Source organism: Salvelinus alpinus, chromosome 21 (genome assembly GCF_045679555.1).
Source record: "Salvelinus alpinus chromosome 21, SLU_Salpinus.1, whole genome shotgun sequence".
NCBI lineage: Eukaryota > Metazoa > Chordata > Actinopteri > Salmoniformes > Salmonidae > Salvelinus > Salvelinus alpinus.
This window is the reverse complement of record NC_092106.1, coordinates 47,028,308-47,052,041: the sequence shown is the minus strand read 5'-3', so window position 1 is coordinate 47,052,041 and position 23,734 is coordinate 47,028,308. Positions and strand designations below refer to the sequence as shown.

The following is a 23,734-nucleotide window of genomic DNA, read 5'->3' as shown; positions in this document are numbered from 1 at the left end:
GGGTCTGGCGGAAGCATAGAGGGTCTGGTGGAAGCATAGAGAGCCTGGTGGAAGCATAGAGGGCCTGGTTGAAGCATACAGGGTCTGGTGGAAGAATAGAGCGTCTGGCGGAAGCATAGAGGGTCTGGTGGAAGCATAGAGGGTCTGGTGGAAGAATAGAGGGTCTGGCGGAAACATAGAGAGCCTGGTGGAAGCATAGAAGGCCTGGTTGAAGCATACAGGGTCTGGTGGAAGAATAGAGGGTCTGGTGGAAGCATAGAGGGTCTAGTGGAAGCATAGAGGGTCTGGTGGAAGAATAGAGAGCCTGGCGGAAGAATAGAGGGTCTGGCGGAAGCATAGAGGGTCTGGTGGAAGAATAGAGGGTCTGGCGGAAGCATAGAGGGTCTGGTGGAAGCATAGAGGGTCTGGTGGAAGCATAGAGGGTCTGGCGGAAGCATAGAGGGTCTGGTGGAAGCATAGAGGGTCTGGTGGAAGCATAGAGGGTCTGGCGGAAACATAGAGGGTCTGGTGGAAACATAGAGAGTCTGGTGGAAGCATAGATGGTCTAGTGGAAGCATAGAGGGTCTGGTGGAAGAATAGAGAGCCTAGCGGAAGAATAGAGGGTCTGGCGGAAGCATAGAGGGTCTGGTGGAAGAATAGAGGGTCTGGCGGAAGCATAGAGGGTCTGGTGGAAACATAGAGAGCCTGGTGGAAACAGAGGATCTGGTGGAAGCATAGAGGGTCTGGTGGAAGCATAGAGGGTCTGGTGGAAGCATAGAGGGTCTGGTGGAAGAATAGAGGACCTGGTTGAAGCATACAGGGTCTGGTGGAAGCATAGAGGGTCTGGTGGGAACATAGAGGGTCAAGTGGAAGCATAGAGGGTCTGGTGGAAACATAGAGGGTCTGGTGGAAGCATAGAGGGTCTGGTGGAAGAATAGAGGGCCTGGTTGAAGCATAGAGGGTCTGGTGGAAGCATAGAGGGTCTGGTGGAAGCATAGAGGGTCTGGTGGAAGCATAGAGGGTCTGGTGGAAGCATAGAGAGTCTGGTGGAAGCATAGAGGGTCTGGTGGAAACAGTAGAGGGTCTGGTGGAAGCATAGAGGGTCTGGTGGAAGCATAGACGGTCTGGTGGAAGCATAGAGGGTCTGGTGGAAGCATAGAGGGTCTGGTGGAAATATAGAGGGTCTGGTGGAAGCATAGAGGGTCTGGTGGAAGCATAGAGGGTCTGGTGGAAGCATAGAGGGTCTGGTGGAAGCATAGAGGGTTTGGTGGAAACATAGAGGGTCTGGTGGAAGCATAGAGGGTCTGGTGGAAACATAGAGGGTCTGGTGGAAGCATAGAGGGTCTGGTGGAAGCATAGAGGGTCTGGTGGAAGCATAGAGGGTCTGGTGGAAACATAGAGGGTCTGGTGGAAACATAGAGGGTCTGGTGGAAGCATAGAGGGTCTGGCGGAAGCATAGAGGGTCTGGTGGAAGCATAGAGGGTCTGGTGGAAGCTTAGAGGGTCTGGTGGAAGCATAGAGGGTCTGGTGGAAGCATAGAGGGTCTGGTGGAAACAGTAGCGATGCGTAGCTAACCCCCCCTCTGCTTAGTCTAATACAGCGAAAACTAAAATATACCAATAAAAGGATTTAGTCCAATCAACATAAGCTACATATGATGTGGATGTCCATGGTTCTGATTTCTGTGTTTGTGTGTGTGTACATGCGCGCACGTTGGTACAAGTAGAAAAACATGTTGACTCACTCTACTTGTAGAGAAACACCAATGCCTTCCTCCTCTCTTTCATATTGATGAAATAGTCTCTCACTCTGTCATCGTACACGCTTCTATATTTTGTTGTCCTCGGCTACCTGGCTAAAATGCTTACTCGCTAGCCTAACTTCCATTCATGGGCAACGTTAGCTAGTTAACATTAGCCTTCTACATCTAGCTACAGTACATATTGAACTTCCATCCTCTCAGGCCAAGGACACAACAAGGTATGAATTAATGGTTGGATCAAAATCGCCGTTATGATCATTGGCCAGTACGGAGAATTAAGTAAAACCACAAGTCCAAATCCCAATATCCATCCATGGCTAATTTAGGAAAGGGACAATTTTAGCTACAGACACAGAGAGGCGAAAGATAAATTATAAAAACATATATATATTTTTTTTTTGGGGGGAGGGGGCCTGGCTTCCCTTGGCGTACATGAATACCCGCCACTGAGTGGAAGCATCCGTCCCTCTGGAACTAATTACAGCTGCTCATGCAGACTCCCTCCATCCCTTCTCTACACGGGCCTGGGATTTGGCTCCTGGCCGGCCCTGCATTTTCAATTGCAGACTGCTGTGCTGACAGCTTACAAATGAGCTGTGATTTACAGCCAGCTGGCTCCAGCAGCCAACACAGCCAACAGCCTCTCTTCTCCTCTGCTCTCCACAGACCCAGATCTAGAGCCACAGACCCAGATCTAGAGCCACAGACCCAGATCTAGAGCCACAGACACAGATCTAGAGCCACAGACCCAGACCTAGAGCCACAGACCCAGATCTAGAGCCACAGACCCAGATCTAGAGCCACAGACCCAGATCTAGAGCCACAGACACAGATCTAGAGCCACAGACCCAGATCTAGAGCCACAGACCCAGATCTAGAGCCAGACCCACTCTGAGCCAGACTACTAATAAGCAGCTCAGGGCCGTCACTATCTAGCCAAGTTGCAAAGTCAGAAGCCCCGCCTAGACAAAGGAGACGATTGTGGACTACAGGAAAAAGAGGACCGAGCACGCCCCCATTCTCATCGACGGGGTTGCAGTGGAGTAGGTTGAGAGCTTCAAGTTCCTTGGTGTCCACATCACTAACAAACTAACATAGTCCAAGTACACAAAGACAGTCGTGAAGAGGGCACGACAAAATCTATTCCCCCTCAAGAGACTGAAAAGGTTTTTCATGTGTCCTCAGATCGTCAAAAGGTTCTACAGCTGCACCATCGAGAGCATCACGGTTGGTTGCATCACTGCCTGGAATGGCAACTGCTCGGCCTCCGACCGCAAGGCACTACAGAGGGTAATGCGAACAGCCCAGTACATCACTGGGGCCAAGCTTCCTGCCATCCAGGGCCTCTATACCAGGCAGTGGTACCGGAGTGCCAAGTCTAGGTCCAAGAGGCTTCTAATCAAATGTCTACCCAGACTATTTGTATTGCCCCCTGCCCCCCCTTTTACACCGCTGCTACTGTCTGTTGTCATCATCTATGCATGGTCACTTTAATAACTCTACCTATATGTACATATTACCTCAACTAACCAGTGCCTCCGCACATTGACACTCTACCGGTACCCCCCTGTATATAGTCTCGCTATTGTTATTTTACTGCTGCTCTTTAATGACTTGATACTTTTATTTCTTATTCTCATCCATTTTTTAAAAACTGCATTGTTGGTTAGGGGCTCGTAAGTAAGCATTTCACTGTAAGGTCTACAACTGTTCGGCGCATGTGACTAATAAAATTTGATTTGATTTACTTCTACATTTTCTCTGATATTTGATTTGAAACATAACCCCCCCCCCAAAAATTAAACCTAACCTTAACCTTAACATAAACTTTACCCTAACCTTAAACACACTGCTAACCTTATGCCTAACCCTAATCTTAAACTTTTGATTTTGCAGCTTGGCCAAACACTGGTAAGTGAGCCTCAGCCTGTCAGCTTGTACTGCCCTCTGGTGTTAAATTATGGCACATTAACCTGTGTTTGTCTTGTCCGGACCATTCTAGTCACCAACACTATCTCATCCATGGAAAACAGTTACTGTATGTATTTGCATACTGGTCCTGTTATTAATTAATCATAGAATATTTCAGTTTGAATTCTAGAATGGGTATTTTTTTGTGAAATTGAGTTGCAGTGGCCAGTGGCCAGGGGGGATAGAGACTCATGGAAGCAGTTAGCAGCTGCAGTGGCCAGTGGAGATAAAGACCCATGGAAGCTGTTAGCATCTGCAGTGGCCAGTGGAGACAGAGACTCATGGAAGCTGTTAGCATCTGCAGTGGCCAGTGGAGACAGAGACTCATGGAAGCTGTTAGCAGCTGCAGTGGCCAGTGGGGATAGAGACCCATGGAAGCTGTTAGCAGCTGCAGTAGCCAGTGGAGATAAAGACCCATGGAAGCTGTTAGCAGCTGCAGTAGCCAGTGGAGATAAAGACCCATGGAAGCTGTTAGCAGCTGCAGTAGCCAGTGGAGACAGAGACTCATGGAAGCTGTTAGCAGCTGCAGTAGCCAGTGGAGATAAAGACCCATGGAAGCTGTTAGCAGCTGCAGTGGCCAGTGGGGATAGAGACCCATGGAAGCTGTTAGCAGCTGCAGTAGCCAGTGGAGATAAAGACACATGGAAGCTGTTAGCAGCTGCAGTGGCCAGTGGGGATAGAGACTCATGGTAGCAGTTAGCAGCTGCAGTGGCCAGTGGGGATAGAGACCCATGGAAGCTGTTAGCAGCTGCAGTGGCCAGTGGGGATAGAGACCCATGGAAGCTGTTAGCAGCTGCAGTGGCCAGTGGGGATAGAGACCCATGGAAGCTGTTAGCAGCTGCAGTGGCCAGTGGAGATAAAGACCCATGGAAGCTGTTAGCAGCTGCAGTAGCCAGTGGAGATAAAGACCCATGGAAGCTGTTAGCAGCTGCAGTGGCCAGTGGGGATAGAGACCCATGGAAGCTGTTAGCAGCTGCAGTAGCCAGTGGAGATAAAGACCCATGGTAGCAGTTAGCAGCTGCAGTGGCCAGTGGGGATAGAGACCCATGGAAGCTGTTAGCAGCTGCAGTAGCCAGTGGAGATAAAGACCCATGGAAGCTGTTAGCAGCTGCAGTAGCCAGTGGGGATAAAGACCCATGGAAGCTGTTAGCAGCTGCAGTGGCCAGTGGGGATAGAGACCCATGGAAGCTGTTAGCAGCTGCAGTGGCCAGTGGGGATAGAGACCCATGGAAGCTGTTAGCAGCTGCAGTGGCCAGTGGAGATAAAGACCCATGGAAGCTGTTAGCAGCTGCAGTAGCCAGTGGAGATAAAGACCCATGGAAGCTGTTAGCAGCTGCAGTAGCCAGTGGGGATAAAGACCCATGGAAGCTGTTAGCAGCTGCAGTGGCCAGTGGGGATAGAGACCCATGGAAGCTGTTAGCAGCTGCAGTGGCCAGTGGAGATAAAGACCCATGGTAGCAGTTAGCAGCTGCAGTGTGAATGTGAACACAAGGAAACAATCAAGTTCATTCAACCCAGTATTTCCTGTTGTAGTAATTCTAACATTTTTGATCCTGGTAAATAGCAACCTGATGCCCTTCTAAATTACATGAACTACTAAGGTAAAGCCTTTGCTGCAGGCTGAAGCAAACAATGCTATGTTGAGGAGGACAGATAGTCTGAGGGACTCTCAGTGGTTATAACAAATAGTTTCACCTTGTTTCTCAGTGGTTATAACAAATAGTTTCACCTTGTTTCTCAGTTGTCATAACAAATAGTTTCACCTTGTTTCTCAGTGGTTATAACAAATAGTTTCACCTTGTTTCTCAGTTGTCATAACAAATAGTTTCACCTTGTTTCTCAGTTGTCATAACAAATAGTTTCACCTTGTTTCTCAGTGGTCATAACAAATTGTTTCTCCTTCATGGATATGCACATATTCAATAACAGAGCTTGTTCCCCTGTCTTCACCTTGTTCCCCCTGTCTTCACCTTGTTCCCCCTGTCTTCACCTTGTTCCCCCTGTCTTCACCTTGTTCCCCCTGTCTTCACCTTGTTCCCCTGTCTTCACCTTGTTCCCCTGTCTTCACCTTGTTCCCCCTTTCTTCACCTCGTTCCCCTGTCTTCACCTCGTTCCCCTGTCTTCACCTCGTTCCCCTTTCTTCACCTTGTTCCCCCTGTCTTCACCTTGTTCCCCTGTCTTCACCTTGTTCTGCATTCATTGGTCCTTGGCCAGTGTTCCAATCATGGCTGACAGGAAGAGCTCTTAGAAACAATACTACTGAGGCTGAGATGGTCATGAGGGTGGTTGGGGGGTCCACTCACCCTGCTCGTCGAACCCAAACATGTCACCTCTCGGCCAGGTAGAGGAGGAGGGTGGCCCTGGAGGTCCTGGGAGGCCTGGAAGACCGATCTCTCCTGGTCTTCCTCTCTCTCCCGTTGGCCCTGGTAATCAGCGGGGGCATATCATCTCACAACAATAGGCATGTATTGTCGTCAGATAAGATAAAGACCTGAACATTACATTGTCTTACGTCAGGTGGCGTCACTCCTACGCGATCCTTGCAGGCGGAATCGTCTGACATAAGACGATCCACAACATATTGAAAAAACAGAATGAATCTCATACATTCCCATCAGAGTTACATGGGGAGTATCAGGATGGATCACCTGTGGGGCCGGTGGGTCCTGGAACCCCTGCCTCGCCAGCTGGGCCTGGAATTCCTGGTGATCCGATTGGCCCTGGTGGTCCTCTTCCTCCTATTGACCAGAACCAGAACCATGTGTTTAACATGTTGAGAGGAAACCTCCCCAGAGGTGATATATGGCTGTATGCATGCGTGTGTGTGTGTGTGTGTGTGTGTGTGTGTGTGTGTGTGTGTGTGTGTGTGTGTGTGTGTGTGTGTGTGTGTGTGTGTGTGTGTGTGTGTGTGTGTGTGTGTGTGTGTGTGTGTGTGTGTGTGAGACACTGTATAGGGGTGGGGTTGTTTTTTTTACTGGCTGTAGGTAAGATGGAGGGCCTGTTGGGGGTGGGGTTGGGGGTGTTACCTGGTTATAGGTAAGATGGAGGGCCTGTTGGGGGTGGGGCTGGGGGTGTTACCTGGTTATAGGTAAGATGGAGGGCCTGTTGGGGGTGGGGTTGGGGGTGTTACCTGGTCATAGGTAAGATGGGGGGCCTGTTGGGGGTGGGGTTGGGGGTGTTACCTGGTTATAGGTAAGATGGGGGGCCTATAGGGGTGAGGGTGGGGGTGTTACCTGGGTGCAGGTAAGATGGAGAGCCTATAGGGGTTGGTGGTGGGGGTTGGGGGTTGGGGGTGTTACCTGGGTGCAGGTAAGATGGAGAGCCTATAGTGGTGGGGGTGGGGGTGTTACCTGGGTGCAGGTAAGATGGAGAGCCTATAGGGGTGAGGGTGGGGGTGTTACCTGGGTGCAGGTAAGATGGAGAGCCTATAGGGGTGAGGGTGGGGGTGTTACCTGGGTGCAGGTAAGATGGAGAGCCTATAGGGGTGAGGGTGGGGGTGTTACCTGGGTGCAGGTAAGATGGAGAGCCTATAGGGGTGAGGGTGGGGGTGTTACCTGGGTGCAGGTAAGATGGAGAGCCTATAGGGGTGAGGGTGGGGGTGTTACCTGGGTGCAGGTAAGATGGAGAGCCTATAGGGGTGGGGGTGGGGGTGTTACCTGGGTGCAGGTTAGATGGAGAGCCTATAGGGGTGAGGGTGGGGGTGTTACCTGGGTGCAGGTAAGATGGAGAGCCTATAGGGGTGAGGGTGAGGGTGTTACCTGGGTGCAGGTAAGATGGAGAGCCTATAGGGGTGAGGGTGGGGGTGTTACCTGGGTGCAGGTAAGATGGACAGCCTATAGGGGTGAGGGTGGGGGTGTTACCTGGGTGCAGGTTAGATGGAGAGCCTATAGGGGTGAGGGTGGGGGTGTTACCTGGGTGCAGGTAAGATGGAGAGCCTATAGGGGTGAGGGTGGCGGTGTTACCTGGGTGCAGGTAAGATGGAGAGCCTATAGGGGTGAGGATGGGGGTGTTACCTGGGTGCAGGTTAGATGGAGAGCCTATAGGGGTGAGGGTGGGGGTGTTACCTGGGTGCAGGTAAGATGGAGAGCCTATAGGGGTGAGGGTGGGGGTGTTACCTGGGTGCAGGTAAGATGGAGAGCCTATAGGGGTGGGGGTGGGGGTGTTACCTGGGTGCAGGTTAGATGGAGAGCCTATAGGGGTGGGGGTGGGGGTGTTACCTGGGTGCAGGTTAGATGGAGGGTCTATAGGGGTGGGGGTGGGGGTGTTACCTGGGTGCAGGTAAGATGGAGAGCCTATAGGGGTGGGGGTGGGGGTGTTACCTGGGTGCAGGTTAGATGGAGAGTCTATAGGGGTGGGGGTGGGGGTGTTACCTGGGTGCAGGTTAGATGGAGGGTCTATAGGGGTGGGGGTGGGGGTGTTACCTGGGTGCAGGTAAGATGGAGAGCCTATAGGGGTGAGGGTGGGGGTGTTACCTGGGTGCAGGTAAGATGGAGAGCCTATAGGGGTGGGGGTGGGGGTGTTACCTGGGTGCAGGTTAGATGGAGAGCCTATAGGGGTGAGGGTGGGGGTGTTACCTGGGTGCAGGTTAGATGGAGTGCCTATAGGGGTGAGGGTGGGGGTGTTACCTGGGTGCAGGTAAGATGGAGAGCCTATAGGGGTGGGGGTGGGTGTGTTACCTGGGTGCAGGTAAGATGGAGAGCCTATAGGGGTGAGGGTGGGGGTGTTACCTGGGTGCAGGTAAGATGGAGAGCCTATAGGGGTGGGGGTGTTACCTGGGTGCAGGTAAGATGGAGAGCCTATAGGGGTGGGGGTGGGGGTGTTACCTGAGTGCAGGTAAGATGGAGAGCCTATAGGGGTGGGGGTGGGGGTGTTACCTGGGTGCAGGTAAGATGGAGAGCCTATAGGGGTGAGGGTGGGGGTGTTACCTGGGTGCAGGTAAGATGGAGAGCCTATAGGGGTGGGGGTGTTACCTGGGTGCAGGTAAGATGGAGAGCCTATAGGGGTGGGGGTTGGGGGTGTTACCTGGGTGCAGGTTAGATGGAGAGCCTATAGGGGTGAGGGTGGGGGTGTTACCTGGGTGCAGGTAAGATGGAGAGCCTATAGGGGTGGGGGTTGGGGGTGTTACCTGGGTGCAGGTTAGATGGAGGGTCTATAGGGGTGAGGGTGGGGGTGTTACCTGGGTGCAGGTAAGATGGAGAGCCTATAGGGGTGAGGGTGGGGGTGTTACCTGGGTGCAGGTTAGATGGAGGGTCTATAGGGGTGGGGGTGGGGGTGTTACCTGGGTGCAGGTTAGATGGAGGGTCTATAGGGGTGGGGGTGGGGGTGTTACCTGGGTGCAGGTTAGATGGAGGGTCTATAGGGGTGGGGGTGGGGGTGTTACCTGGGTGCAGGTAAGATGGAGAGCCTATAGGGGTGGGGGTGGGGGTGTTACCTGGGTGCAGGTTAGATGGAGAGCCTATAGGGGTGGGGGTGGGGGTGTTACCTGGGTGCAGGTTAGATGGAGGGTCTATAGGGGTGGGGGTGGGGGTGTTACCTGGGTGCAGGTAAGATGGAGAGCCTATAGGGGTGGGGGTGGGGGTGTTACCTGGGTGCAGGTTAGATGGAGAGCCTATAGGGGTGGGGGTGGGGGTGTTACCTGGGTGCAGGTTAGATGGAGAGTCTATAGGGGTGGGGGTGTTACCTGGGTGCAGGTTAGATGGAGAGCCTATAGGGGTGGGGGTGGGGGTGTTACCTGGGTGCAGGTAAGATGGAGAGCCTATAGGGGTGGGGGTGGGGGTGTTACCTGGGTGCAGGTAAGATGGAGAGCCTATAGGGGTGGGGGTGGGGGTGTTACCTGGGTGCAGGTAAGATGGAGAGCCTATAGGGGTGGGGGTGGGGGTGTTACCTGGGTGCAGGTAAGATGGAGAGCCTATAGGGGTGGGGGTGGGGGTGTTACCTGGGTGCAGGTAAGATGGAGAGCCTATAGGGGTGGGGGTGGGGGTGTTACCTGGGTGCAGGTAAGATGGAGAGCCTATAGGGGTGAGGGTGGGGGTGTTACCTGGGTGCAGGTAAGATGGAGAGCCTATAGGGGTGGGGGTGGGGGTGGGGGTGTTACCTGGGTGCAGGTAAGTTGGAGAGCCTATAGGGGTGGGGGTGGGGGTGTTACCTGGGTGCTGGGAAAGATGGAGAGCCTATAGGGGTGAGGGTGGGGGTGTTACCTGGGTGCAGGTTAGATGGAGAGCCTATAGGGGTGAGGGTGGGGGTGTTACCTGGGTGCAGGTTAGATGGAGAGCCTATAGGGGTGGGGGTGGGGGTGTTACCTGGGTGCAGGTAAGATGGAGGGTCTATAGGGGTGGGGGTGGGGGTGTTACCTGGGTGAAGGTTAGATGGAGAGCCTATAGGGGTGGGGGTGGGGGTGTTACCTGGGTGCAGGTTAGATGGAGAGCCTATAGGGGTGGGGGTGGGGGTGTTACCTGGGTGCAGGTTAGATGGAGAGCCTATAGGGGTGGGGGTGGGGGTGTTACCTGGGTGCAGGTAAGATGGAGGGTCTATAGGGGTGGGGGTTGGGGGTGTTACCTGGGTGCAGGTAAGATGGAGGGTCTATAGGGGTGGGGGTGGGGGTGTTACCTGGGTGCAGGTAAGTTGGAGAGCCTATAGGGGTGGGGGTGGGGGTGTTACCTGGGTGCAGGTAAGATGGAGAGCCTATAGGGGTGGTGGTGGGGATGTTACCTGGGTGCAGGTTAGATGGAGAGCCTATAGGGGTGGGGGTGGGGGTGTTACCTGGGTGCAGGTAAGATGGAGAGCCTATAGGGGTGGGGGTGGGGGTGTTACCTGGGTGCGGGTTAGATGGAGAGCCTATAGGGGTGGGGGTGGGGGTGTTACCTGGGTGCAGGTAAGATGGAGAGCCTATAGGGGTGAGGGTGGGGTTGTTACCTGGGTGCAGGTAAGATGGAGAGCCTATAGGGGTGGGGGTGGGGGTGTTACCTGGGTGCATGTAAGATGGAGAGCCTATAGGGGTCTGGGTGGGGGTGTTACCTGGGTGCAGGTAAGATGGAGAGCCTATAGGGATGGGGGTGGGGGTGTTACCTGGGTGCAGGTTAGATGGAGAGCCTATAGGGGTGGGGGTGGGGGTGTTACCTGGGTGCAGGTTAGATGGAGGGTCTATAGGGGTGAGGGTGGGGGTGTTACCTGGGTGCAGGTTAGATGGAGAGCCTATAGGGGTGGGGGTGGGGGTGTTACCTGGGTGCAGGTAAGATGGAGAGCCTATAGGGGTGGGGGTGGGGGTGTTACCTGGGTGCAGGTTAGATGGAGAGCCTATAGGGGTGGGGGTGGGGGTGTTACCTGGGTGCAGGTTAGATGGAGGGCCTATAGGGGTGGGGGTGGGGGATTTACCTGGGTGCAGGTTAGATGGAGAGCCTATAGGGGTGGGGGTGTTACCTGGGTGCAGGTTAGATGGAGAGCCTATAGGGGTGGGGGTGGGGGTGTTACCTGGGTGCAGGGTAGATGGAGAGCCTATAGGGGTGGGGGTGGGGGTGTACATCACGTTGTCGCTGGATCCCTCTGTTGAGTTGTTGAAGGACGGTGATGGTGAACCTGCTCCCTCTAGCAGTTTAATCTGGAATAACAAAGAGCCAAGGTCAGATTAAATATCATTTATTTTATGTGGTTCTCCGTAGCTCAGTTAGTAGAACATGGCTCTTGCCAGGATTGTGGGTTCGATTCCCAGGACCACCCGTATGTAAAATGTAAGCACGCATGACTGTACGTCGATTTGGATAAAAGTGTCTGCCAAATGGCAGCCTATAGGGAGGAGACCTGGCAGTGAGACAGCCTATAGGGAGGAGACCTGGCAGTGAGACAGCCTATAGGGAGGAGACCTGGCAGTGAGACAGCCTATAGGGAGGAGACCTGGCAGTGAGACAGCCTATAGGGAGGAGACCTGGCAGTGAGACAGCCTATAGGGAGGAGACCTGGCAGTGAGACAGCCTATAGGGAGGAGACCTGGCAGTGAGACAGCCTATAGGGAGGAGACCTGGCAGTGAGACAGCCTATAGGGAGGAGACCTGGCAGTGAGACAGCCAGTATTAATATGTTATTATAATATTAGATATACTGATGTGACAGGTAACATCCATCTTCCTGTGACTCCTTTCCTCCTTTCCTCCTTTCCTTCATTCTTACCTTGGACTCGATGAAGTTCACTCTGTTGTTTATGTCAGTGAAGCCAGTGCAGTTCATACACTCTGTGACGAGAGAGAGAGAGGAGAGAGGAGAGATGAGAGACAAGAGAGAGAGGAGAGAGAGGAGACAAGAGCGAGAGGAGAGACGAGAGAGAGAGAGAGAGGAGAGACGAGAGAGAGAGGAGAGATGAAAGACAATGGAGAGATGAAAGACAAGGGAGAGACGAGAGAGAGAGGAGAGATGAGAGAGAGAGGAGAGAGGAGAGACGAGAGGGTTAAAGATGAGAGGAGATCACACACACACACACACACACACACACACACACACACACACACACACACACACACACACACACACACACACACACACACACACACACACACACACACACACACACACACACACACACACACACACACACACACACACACACACACGCGCCCTCTCCTGGGAAGCCAAAAGACATACAAACAACAATAGTCGTAAAACAATATCCAAGAATTTATTAACTATTCTTAAATATTTTCTTCATTAAATCATGTCAGACACTCAGACAGACTAAACAGTGACCTCTTGTCATCTTTATCTCTGTCTCTCCAACACACACACACACACTCACGCTCACACACACGCACACACCAGCCTTTCTCCAGCAACATGAAGGGGTATGAATTAATCCAATAGGTTTAATTGGCATCCAATGGTTTAAGAAAGAAAACCCAAGTCAAGATCATATCAACTAATCTACAGGTTGCCACAAGGCACCACTTGTATAAGAATCTGGTCACCTCTGGGTAAACTAAATGATATGTGCGGAAGAACATTGGTCCAGTAAATAGAACGTTCCAAATAGAAAGTTATGTTCTAGAAAAGTCAATAACAGAAGTGTTCCGGAATGTTCCCCATCCCACAGACACATCTGGCCACACAAACCTAATGATGTAGAATGCCATAGCCATGGACAACTAGAACTAGCAGTCATAAATAACTAGACATTGCAACAACAAAATGAGCTAAACTGTTCTGGCTTCCCTATATCATGGTCTAACCACAGTACGCTGGCAGCCGTTAAGGTTTCTGTATTAAAATAGGACAGACAGGGTTAGTTGGTGTGTGTTTTTTTTCCTCCAAAGTATTTATTTACCATTAGTATAAGCGTACATGCATGCATCCACAAACAGAAGCAAAGATCAAGGGCTCAACCAAACACATTCCTCTGTAATTCATCAGCCCACACACTCAGTACTGTTATCTGCCCACACACTCAGTACTGTTATCTGCCTACACACTCAGTACTGTTATCTGCCCACACACTCAGTACTGTTTATCAAGCCACTTCAGTGAGACCAAAATTAACCAAATGATCTCCGTGTGATAGAGTAATATCACTGAGAATCAGTACAGTAGGGGTTGATGTATGTACAGAGCGATGTGGGGTTTGGTTACAGCACTGAAATGACCCTCTATCCCTCTCTGTTCCCAATGAGAGGTTTGGGATCTAGAGTTATTATTGTATCATAAACACGCGCCACAGAGACAAGTCATTATGTCATAAACATGAGCCTGGAGTAATCTACACCAACACCAATGTGCGGAGGTGGCAGGGTTCTGTTTGAGAGGGAATGTATGGTTCCGTTGTATGAAAGCTAACACAGTACTTACAGTGGAACTACAATCTACAGGGGATGTATACCGTGATACCATGACAACATAAAGATATGGAGTCATAATGATACCATGACAACATAAAGATATGGAGTCATAATGATACCATGACAACATAAAGATATGGAGTCTCATAATGATACCATGACAACATAAAGATATGGAGTCATAATGATACCATGACAACATAAAGATATGGAGTCATAATGATACCATGACAACATAAAGATATGGAAGTCTCATGAGACTGATACCATGACAACATAAAGATATGGAGTCTCATAATGATACCATGACAACATAAAGATATGGAGTCTCATAATGATACCATGACAACATAAAGATATGGAGTCTCATAATGATACCATGACAACATAAAGATATGGAGTCATAATGATACCATGACAACATAAAGATATGGAGTCATAATGATACCATGACAACATAAAGATATGGAGTCTCATAATGATACCATGACAACATAAAGATATGGAGTCTCATAATGATACCATGACAACATAAAGATATGGAGTCTCATAATGATACCATGACAACATAAAGATATGGAGTCTCATAATGATACCATGACAACATAAAGATATGGAGTCTCATAATGATACCATGACAACATAAAGACATGGAGTCTCATAATGATACCATGACAACATAAAGATATGGAGTCTCATAATGATACCATGACAACATAAAGATATGGAGTCTCATAATGACACCATGACAACATAAAGATATGGAGTCTCATAATGATACCATGACAACATAAAGATATGGAGTCATAATGATACCATGACAACATAAAGATATGGAGTCTCATAATGATACCATGACAACATAAAGATATGGAGTCATAATGATACCATGACAACATAAAGATATGGAGTCTCATAATGACACCATGACAACATAAAGATATGGAGTCTCATAATGACACCATGACAACATAAATATATGGAGTCTCATAATGATACCATGACAACATAAAGATATGGAGTCATAATGATACCATGACAACATAAAGATATGGAGTCTCATAATGATACCATGACAACATAAAGATATGGAGTCTCATAATGACACCATGACAACATAAAGATATGGAGTCATAATGATACCATGACAACATAAAGATATGGAGTCATAATGATACCATGACAACATAAAGATATGGAGTCTCATAATGACACCATGACAACATAAAGATATGGAGTCATAATGATACCATGACAACATAAAGATATGGAGTCATAATGATACCATGACAACATAAAGATATGGAGTCATAATGATACCATGACAACATAAAGATATGGAGTCTCATAATGACACCATGACAACATAAAGATATGGAGTCTCATAATGACACCATGACAACATAAAGATATGGAGTCTCATAATGACACCATGACAACATAAAGATATGGAGTCTCATAATGATACCATGACAACATAAAGATATGGAGTCTCATAATGATACCATGACAACATAAAGATATGGAGTCTCATAATGATACCATGACAACATAAAGATATGGAGTCTCATAATGATACCATGACAACATAAAGATATGGAGTCATAATGATACCATGACAACATAAAGATATGGAGTCTCATAATGACACCATGACAACATAAAGATATGGAGTCATAATGATACCATGACAACATAAAGATATGGAGTCATAATGATACCATGACAACATAAAGATATGGAGTCTCATAATGATACCATGACAACATAAAGACATGGAGTCTCATAATGATACCATGACAACATAAAGATATGGAGTCTCATAATGATACCATGACAACATAAAGATATGGAGTCTCATAATGACACCATGACAACATAAAGATATGGAGTCTCATAATGATACCATGACAACATAAAGATATGGAGTCTCATAATGATACCATGACAACATAAAGATATGGAGTCTCATAATGATACCATGACAACATAAAGATATGGAGTCTCATAATGACACCATGACAACATAAAGATATGGAGTCATAATGATACCATGACAACATAAAGATATGGAGTCATAATGATACCATGACAACATAAAGATATGGAGTCTCATAATGACACCATGACAACATAAAGATATGGAGTCATAATGATACCATGACAACATAAAGATATGGAGTCATAATGATACCATGACAACATAAAGATATGGAGTCATAATGATACCATGACAACATAAAGATATGGAGTCTCATAATGACACCATGACAACATAAAGATATGGAGTCTCATAATGACACCATGACAACATAAAGATATGGAGTCTCATAATGACACCATGACAACATAAAGATATGGAGTCTCATAATGATACCATGACAACATAAAGATATGGAGTCTCATAATGATACCATGACAACATAAAGATATGGAGTCTCATAATGATACCATGACAACATAAAGATATGGAGTCATAATGATACCATGACAACATAAAGATATGGAGTCATAATGATACCATGACAACATAAAGATATGGAGTCTCATAATGACAACATAAAGATATGGAGTCATAATGATACCATGACAACATAAAGATATGGAGTCATAATGATACCATGACAACATAAAGATATGGAGTCATAATGATACCATGACAACATAAAGATATGGAGTCTCATAATGACACCATGACAACATAAAGATATGGAGTCTCATAATGACACCATGACAACATAAAGATATGGAGTCTCATAATGATACCATGACAACATAAAGATATGGAGTCTCATAATGACACCATGACAACATGAAGATATGGAGTCTCATAATGATACCATGACAACATAAAGATATGGAGTCATAATGATACCATGACAACATAAAGATATGGAGTCGCATAATGATACCATGACAACATAAAGATATGGAGTCTCATAATGACACCATGACAACATAAATATATGGAGTCTCATAATGATACCATGACAACATAAAGATATGGAGTCTCATAATGATACCATGACAACATAAAGATATGGAGTCATAATGATACCATGACAACATAAAGATATGGAGTCGCATAATGATACCATGACAACATAAAGATATGGAGTCTCATAATGACACCATGACAACATAAATATATGGAGTCTCATAATGATACCATGACAACATAAAGATATGGAGTCTCATAATGATACCCTACACCCCAACCTGAGGTCAAACCCTACATCCCAACCTGAGGTCAAACCCTACACCCCAACCTGAGGTCAAACCCTACACCCCAACCTGAGGTCAAACCCTACATCCCAACTTGAGCACTCCTCTGGTCTCTTGGCCCTCCCACCCCTACAGGAGGGCAGCTCCCACTCAGCCCAGTCTCTTCTATGTCCTGACACCACAATGGTGGAACCAGCTTCCCCCTGAAGTCAGACAGGAGTCCCTGCCCAACTTTCGAAAACGGCAAATTAAGATCCTACATCTGTATATAATTACTGAATTACTAAATATGCCTATTATTCAATTTGATGTAAATTAGTTTAAAGACAGATAGTTGAAGGGTCAGACTGTAACAGATCCTCATAGGTCCTCAAATACCTAACTGGTTGAGTCAGACAACAGAGAGAGAGTCTGGAATGCACTACACACACACACACACACACACACACACACACACACACACACACACACACACACACACACACACACACACACACACACACACACACACACACACACACACACACACACACACACACTCACACCACACAAGCCCACGCACACACAAGCCCCCCCCCCCACACACACACACCACAACCGCAGAGCACACCCTGTCACACATAGTTGTGGAAAGTATTTTCCGTGTTTCATAAATAGGTTCTTGTTGTACATCATTTTGAACAGCTTTATGTGTGACAGACAATCAGCCCTTAATTCATTGCAGATACCTAACTATAGAAGTAAGGCCTCCCGAGTGGTGTAGTGGTCTAAGGCTCTGCATCACAGTGCTAGCTGTGCCACTAGAGATCCTGGTTCGAGTCCAGGCTCTATCGCAGCCGGCCATGACCTGGAGACCCATGGGGCAGCGCACAATTGGTCCAGCATCGTCCGGGTTAGGGGAGGGTTTGGCCGGCAGGGATGTCCTTGTCCCATCGCGCTCTAGCGACTCCTGTGGCGAGTTGGGCGCAGTGCACGCTGACACGATAGCCAGGTGTATGGTGTTTCCTCCGACACATTGGTGTGGCTGGCTTCCGGGTTAAGCTGGCATTGTGGCTGGGTTGTGTTTCGGAGGATGCACGGCTCTCAACCTTCGACCTCTCCTGAGTCCGTACGGCAGTTGCAGCGATCGGACAAGACTGTAACTACCAATTGGATACCACGAAATTGGGGAGAAAAAGGGGGTATGATTTTTTTTTAATAAAAAAGAGATGTAGGAATAGAGAAACATGGCCCCAGGCTGCGACAGTAGGAGGTAGGAATAGAGAAACGTGGCCCCAGGCTGAGACAGTAGGAGGTAGGAATAGAGAAACATGGCCCCAGGCTGCTACAGTAGGAGGTAGGAATAGAGAAACGTGGCCCCAGGCTGAGACAGTAGGAGGTAGGAATAGAGAAACGTGGCCCCAGGCTGCGACAGTAGGAGGTAGGAATAGAGAAACGTGGCCCCAGGCTGCGACAGTAGGAGGTAGGAATAGAGAAACGTGGCCCCAGGCTGAGACAGTAGGAGGTAGGAATAGAGAAACGTGGCCCCAGGCTGAGACAGTAGGAGGTAGGAATAGAGAAACGTGGCCCCAGGCTGAGACAGTAGGAGGTAGGAATAGAGAAACGTGGCCCCAGGCTGAGACAGTAGGAGGTAGGAATAGAGAAACGTGGCCCCAGGCTGAGACAGTAGGAGGTAGGAATAGAGAAACATGGCCCCAGGCTGAGACAGTAGGAGGTAGGAATAGAGAAACGTGGCCCCAGGCTGTGACAGTAGGAGGTAGGAATAGAGAAACGTGGCCCCAGGCTGAGACAGTAGGAGGTAGGAATAGAGAAACGGGGCCCCAGGCTGAGACAGTAGGAGGTAGGAATAGAGAAACATGGCCCCAGGCTGAGACAGTAGGAGGTAGGAATAGAGAAACGTGGCCCCAGGCTGAGACAGTAGGAGGTAGGAATAGAGAAACGTGGCCCCAGGCTGCGACAGTAGGAGGTAGGAATAGAGAAACGTGGCCCCAGGCTGAGACAGTAGGAGGTAGGAATAGAGAAACGTGGCCCCAGGCTGCGACATTAGGAGGTAGGAATAGAGAAACGTGGCCCCAGGCTGCGACAGTAGGAGGTAGGAATAGAGAAACGTGGCCCCAGGCTGAGACAGTAGGAGGTAGGAATAGAGAAACGTGGCCCCAGGCTGCGACAGTAGGAGGTAGGAATAGAGAAACGTGGCCCCAGGCTGAGACAGTAGGAGGTAGGAATAGAGAAACGTGGCCCCAGGCTGAGACAGTAGGAGGTAGGAATAGAGAAACATGGCCCCAGGCTGAGACAGTAGGAGGTAGGAATAGAGAAACGTGGCCCCAGGCTGAGACAGTAGGAGGTAGGAATAGAGAAACGTGGCCCCAGGCTGAGACAGTAGGAGGTAGGAATAGAGAAACGTGGCCCCAGGCTGAGACAGTAGGAGGTAGGAATAGAGAAACGTGGCCCCAGGCTGCTACAGTAGGAGGTAGGAATAGAGAAACGTGGCCCCAGGCTGAGACAGTAGGAGGTAGGAATAGAGAAACATGGCCCCAGGCTGCTACAGTAGGAGGTAGGAATAGAGAAACGTGGCCCCAGGCTGCTACAGTAGGAGGTAGGAATAGAGAAACGTGGCCCCAGGCTGAGACAGTAGGAGGTAGGAATAGAGAAACGTGGCCCCAGGCTGCGACAGTAGGAGGTAGGAATAGAGAAACGTGGCCCCAGGCTGCGACAGTAGGAGGTAGGAATAGAGAAACGTGGCCCCAGGCTGAGACAGTAGGAGGTAGGAATAGAGAAACGTGGCCCCAGGCTGAGACAGTAGGAGGTAGGAATAGAGAAACGTGGCCCCAGGCTGAGACAGTAGGAGGTAGGAATAGAGAAACGTGGCCCCAGGCTGAGACAGTAGGAGGTAGGAATAGAGAAACGTGGCCCCAGGCTGAGACAGTAGGAGGTAGGAATAGAGAAACGTGGCCCCAGGCTGAGACAGTAGGAGGTAGGAATAGAGAAACGTGGCCCCAGGCTGAGACAGTAGGAGGTAGGAATATAGAGAAACGTGGCCCCAGGCTGAGACAGTAGGAGGTAGGAATAGAGAAACGTGGCCCCAGGCTGAGACAGTAGGAGGTAGGAATAGAGAAACGTGACCCCAGGCTGAGACAGTAGGAGGTAGGAATAGAGAAACGTGGCCCCAGGCCGAGACAGTAGGAGGTAGGAATAGAGAAACGTGGCCCCAGGCTGAGACAGTAGGAGGTAGGAATAGAGAAACGTGGCCCCAGGCTGAGACAGTAGGAGGTAGGAATAGAGAAACGTGGCCCCAGGCCGAAACAGTAGGAGGTAGGAATAGAGAAACGTGGACCCAGGCCGAGACAGTAGGAGGCCTAATGATATCAAGTTAAAATAACCCTTAGCATCACTTAGCGCATATCATGCATGGGTCCTTAAAGTAATATCTACAATAAACACAGACATAACTATAATTATAACTCAGACCTTTTATTTGCAATAATTGGATTTCCAATCCTCTCTGCCAAGATAAACCCCTGCATGTGTGTGTGTGTGTGCGCGCGCACAGTGAACCATCCTCATTGCTAAGGCACACAGCCCACAACAGAGACATGCACAGGAAGGAGAATGCTGTCATTTACCCCAAATACACAGCAGGTGGGCAGTGTGAGTGAGTGTGTGTGTGTGTGTGTGTGTCTATCTAGTGTGGTGTCATAGACAGTCTCCCAGGGCTGGCCATTTCCCAGCAGTCTGTGCTGTATCTGCCCAGGACCAGCGTGTGGTCGGCCACTGATGGCAACAGGAGCGGGAAGCGCTGAACGCTCTGTGCCCAAACCAGGATACCAAGGATGCCCAGCTCTCCACAGCGTGACCATACGGAATTTCTCATCCCCATGCCAGCCTACTGACCGCTCATAACCAAACTTAGGCTCAATAACAGTGTTCTGCAATTTTTTTTCTGATGACTCACAGTGTGCAGTAACTTTTGTTACAGCCCAGTACTAACAAAGATAATTCAATGAATAAACTGATCTCCAAGCGCTTGATTGGTTGAGCCAAGTGTGCTAGTGGTATGGCAATCTCTCGTGGGCAGACTGTGGAAATATAAATGGTACTGTAGATCTATGATAGATCTAGATTCTATGGCTAACGAGCAGCAATAGTTCTGGTGCTTTTTTATTTATCACTGGTAATTTGGACAAATCATGATTTCGCAGGTTATAGCATCTTTCAAATTATGGAAAGTGGGAGGGGACATTCGGCCCATTGACTTGCCCGTAAATCGTAAAGAGAGTGAGAGAGAGGGGGGGGGGGGGGGGGGGGCGAGAGAGAGATAGAGGAGGAGAGAGAGAGAGATAGAGGGGGGAGAGTGAGTGAGTGAGTGAGTGAGTGAGTGAGTGAGTGAGAGAGAGAGAGGGGGAGAGAGAGAGAGGGAGAGGGAGAGGGGGAGAGGGGGAGAGAGAGCGAGAGAGCGAGAGAGGGGGAGAGAGAGCGAGAGAGAGAGAGAGAGGGGGGGGGGAGAGTGAGAGAGAGATGGGGGGAGAGAGAGGGGGAGAGTGGGGGAGGGTGTAACTCCTCATTCTGGTTGTAGCATCTCTTCTTTTAACAGGTATAGACCAAGAACTTAACCTGAGATTAGTAATACAGTATTAGGCTGTGTCTAGGGGCGGCAGGTAGCCTAGTGGTTAGAGCGTTGGACTAGTAACCGAAATGGTTGCTAGATCGAATCCCAGAGCTGACAAGGTAAAAATCTGTCGTTCTGCCCCTGAACAAGGCAGTTAACCCACTGTTCCTAGGCCGGCATTGTAAATAAGAATTTGTTCTTAACTGACTTGCCTAGTTAAATAAAGATAAATGTTAAATAAAGATAAATGTTAAATAAAAGAAATCTAAAGCATGCTCAGGACCAAAGCCACCCACTGGGCAAAAACTGGTTTAATCAAAGTTGTTTCCACGTCATTTCAACAACAACAAAATCTATGACGTTGAACCAATGTGGAAAACTGATTGGATTTGCATAAAGTCATCAACATAAAGGAATTTAACTTTGAACCTAAATCCAATGACATAGTAAAATGTTTTCTTGATTTTACGTTGAATTCACGTTAGTTGACAACGCAACGCAACCTGTCACGCATGCTCCCGCTCTCCCTCTCCGTCCCTCGAGGGCGCCAGGCTGCCTTTCATTACTCACACCTGTCACCATCATTACTCACACCTGTCACCATCATTACGCACACCTGTCACCATCATTACGCACACCTGTCACCATCATTACGCACATCTCTCGCCATCATTACGCACACCTGTCACCATCATTACGTGCATCAGCGCTCATTGGACTCACCTGGACTCCTTCACGTTTTGATTGCCTTTCCTATATCTGTCTGTTTCCTCTGTTTAATCCCTGTGTCATCATTATTGTGGTTTCCGTTTCCCCTGTCCAGATGCTGTCCGTATTTTGTTCCTGTCCGCGGTTATTAAATGTTTCACTCCCTGTACCTGCTTCTCGCCTCCGGCGTCGATCCTTACACAACCAAGTGTAAATCAGAACTAGATGTTGAAATGACGTCTGTGCCCAGCGGGCTGGTTCTACAGTGACTGACTGGAAGACTGACTGACTGCATCGTGGACATCTACGGATTCATTAGAAGGGATCTATTCAGTCACAGACGTCATTTCAACATCTAACTCAGCAGGCCAGGGGCTGTCATAACCAACTAGCGCTCACAGTCTCACGTCAGAATTAGTTCTTCATATACATGTTACTCAAAAGTCACATTTTGAAATTGTTTCAAACCTCACATTTCAAAGTGTGTTTAATGTTAAGTTTAGGCATTAACTCTGAATGGTTAAGGTATCCTTAAAAACTATATATGACATTTAGAACAACTTCGAAATTTGAGAACCATGGATGAACCTACTTGAAGGTCACAGCGCTCACTATTGCCCCTAGTGGCCAGTTTCCATGTCATCTCCCGACATCCTCAAACATGGATGGACGTCGAATACTGACTTATATCACGGGTGACCTGGCTGGTCATAACAGGGACAATGAGATGTCTGTGTTATAACGTCTCTGCCATTCTCTCATGCGCTCTCTCTAACACACACACACACACACACACACACACACACACACACACACACACACACACACACACACACACACACACACACACACACACACACACACACACACACACACACACACACACACACACACACACACACACACACACACACACACACACACACACACACACACACACACACACGCGCTCTCAGAATGCAATGGTTCATCAGTTCACCATCCAGACTGCTTCACAGCCAAAACATCCTCATCTGGCGCAGGACACTACAACTACAGACTGTTGATCCTCATCTGGCCCAGGACACTACAACTACAGACTGTTGATCCTCATCTGGCCCAGGACACTACAACTACAGACTGTTGATCCTCATCTGGCCCAGGACACTACAACTACAGACTGTTGATCCTCAACTGGCCCAGGACACTACAACTACAGACTGTTGATCCTCATCTGGCCCAGGACACTACAACTACAGACTGTTGATCCTCATCTGGCCCAGGACACTACAACTACAGACTGTTGATCCTCATCTGGCCCAGGACACTACAACTACAGACTGTTGATCCTCATCTGGCCCAGGACACTACAACTACAGACTGTTGATCCTCAACTGGCCCAGGACACTACAACTACAGACTGTTGATCCTCATCTGGCCCAGGACACTACAACTACAGACTGTTGATCCTCATCTGGCCCAGGACACTACAACTACAGACTGTTGATCCTCATCTGGCCCAGGACACTACAACTACAGACTGTTGATCCTCATCTGGCCCAGGACACTACAACTACAGACTGTTGATCCTCATCTGGCCCAGGACACTACAACTACAGACTGTTGATCCTCATCTGGCCCAGGACACTACAACTACAGACTGTTGATCCTCATCTGGCCCAGGACACTACA

General features: G+C 48.9%; 1 protein-coding gene across 4 annotated transcripts in view; it reads right to left on the bottom strand.

The window, feature by feature from the left end:
• Positions 1-23,734, bottom strand: part of LOC139548388 (collagen alpha-1(XXVI) chain-like) — a 64,652-nt gene that overhangs the window by 27,379 nt on the left and 13,539 nt on the right. For all 4 annotated transcript variants that reach the window (XM_071358057.1, XM_071358054.1, XM_071358056.1 and 1 more), the window contains exons 4-7: positions 11,873-11,934; positions 11,180-11,306; positions 6,361-6,450; positions 6,016-6,135 (exon numbers count right to left, since the gene is read on the bottom strand). In XM_071358057.1, coding sequence (XP_071214158.1) covers positions 6,016-6,135; positions 6,361-6,450; positions 11,180-11,306; positions 11,873-11,934 — 399 coding nt within the window. The remainder of the gene's footprint in view (positions 1-6,015; positions 6,136-6,360; positions 6,451-11,179; positions 11,307-11,872; positions 11,935-23,734) is intronic.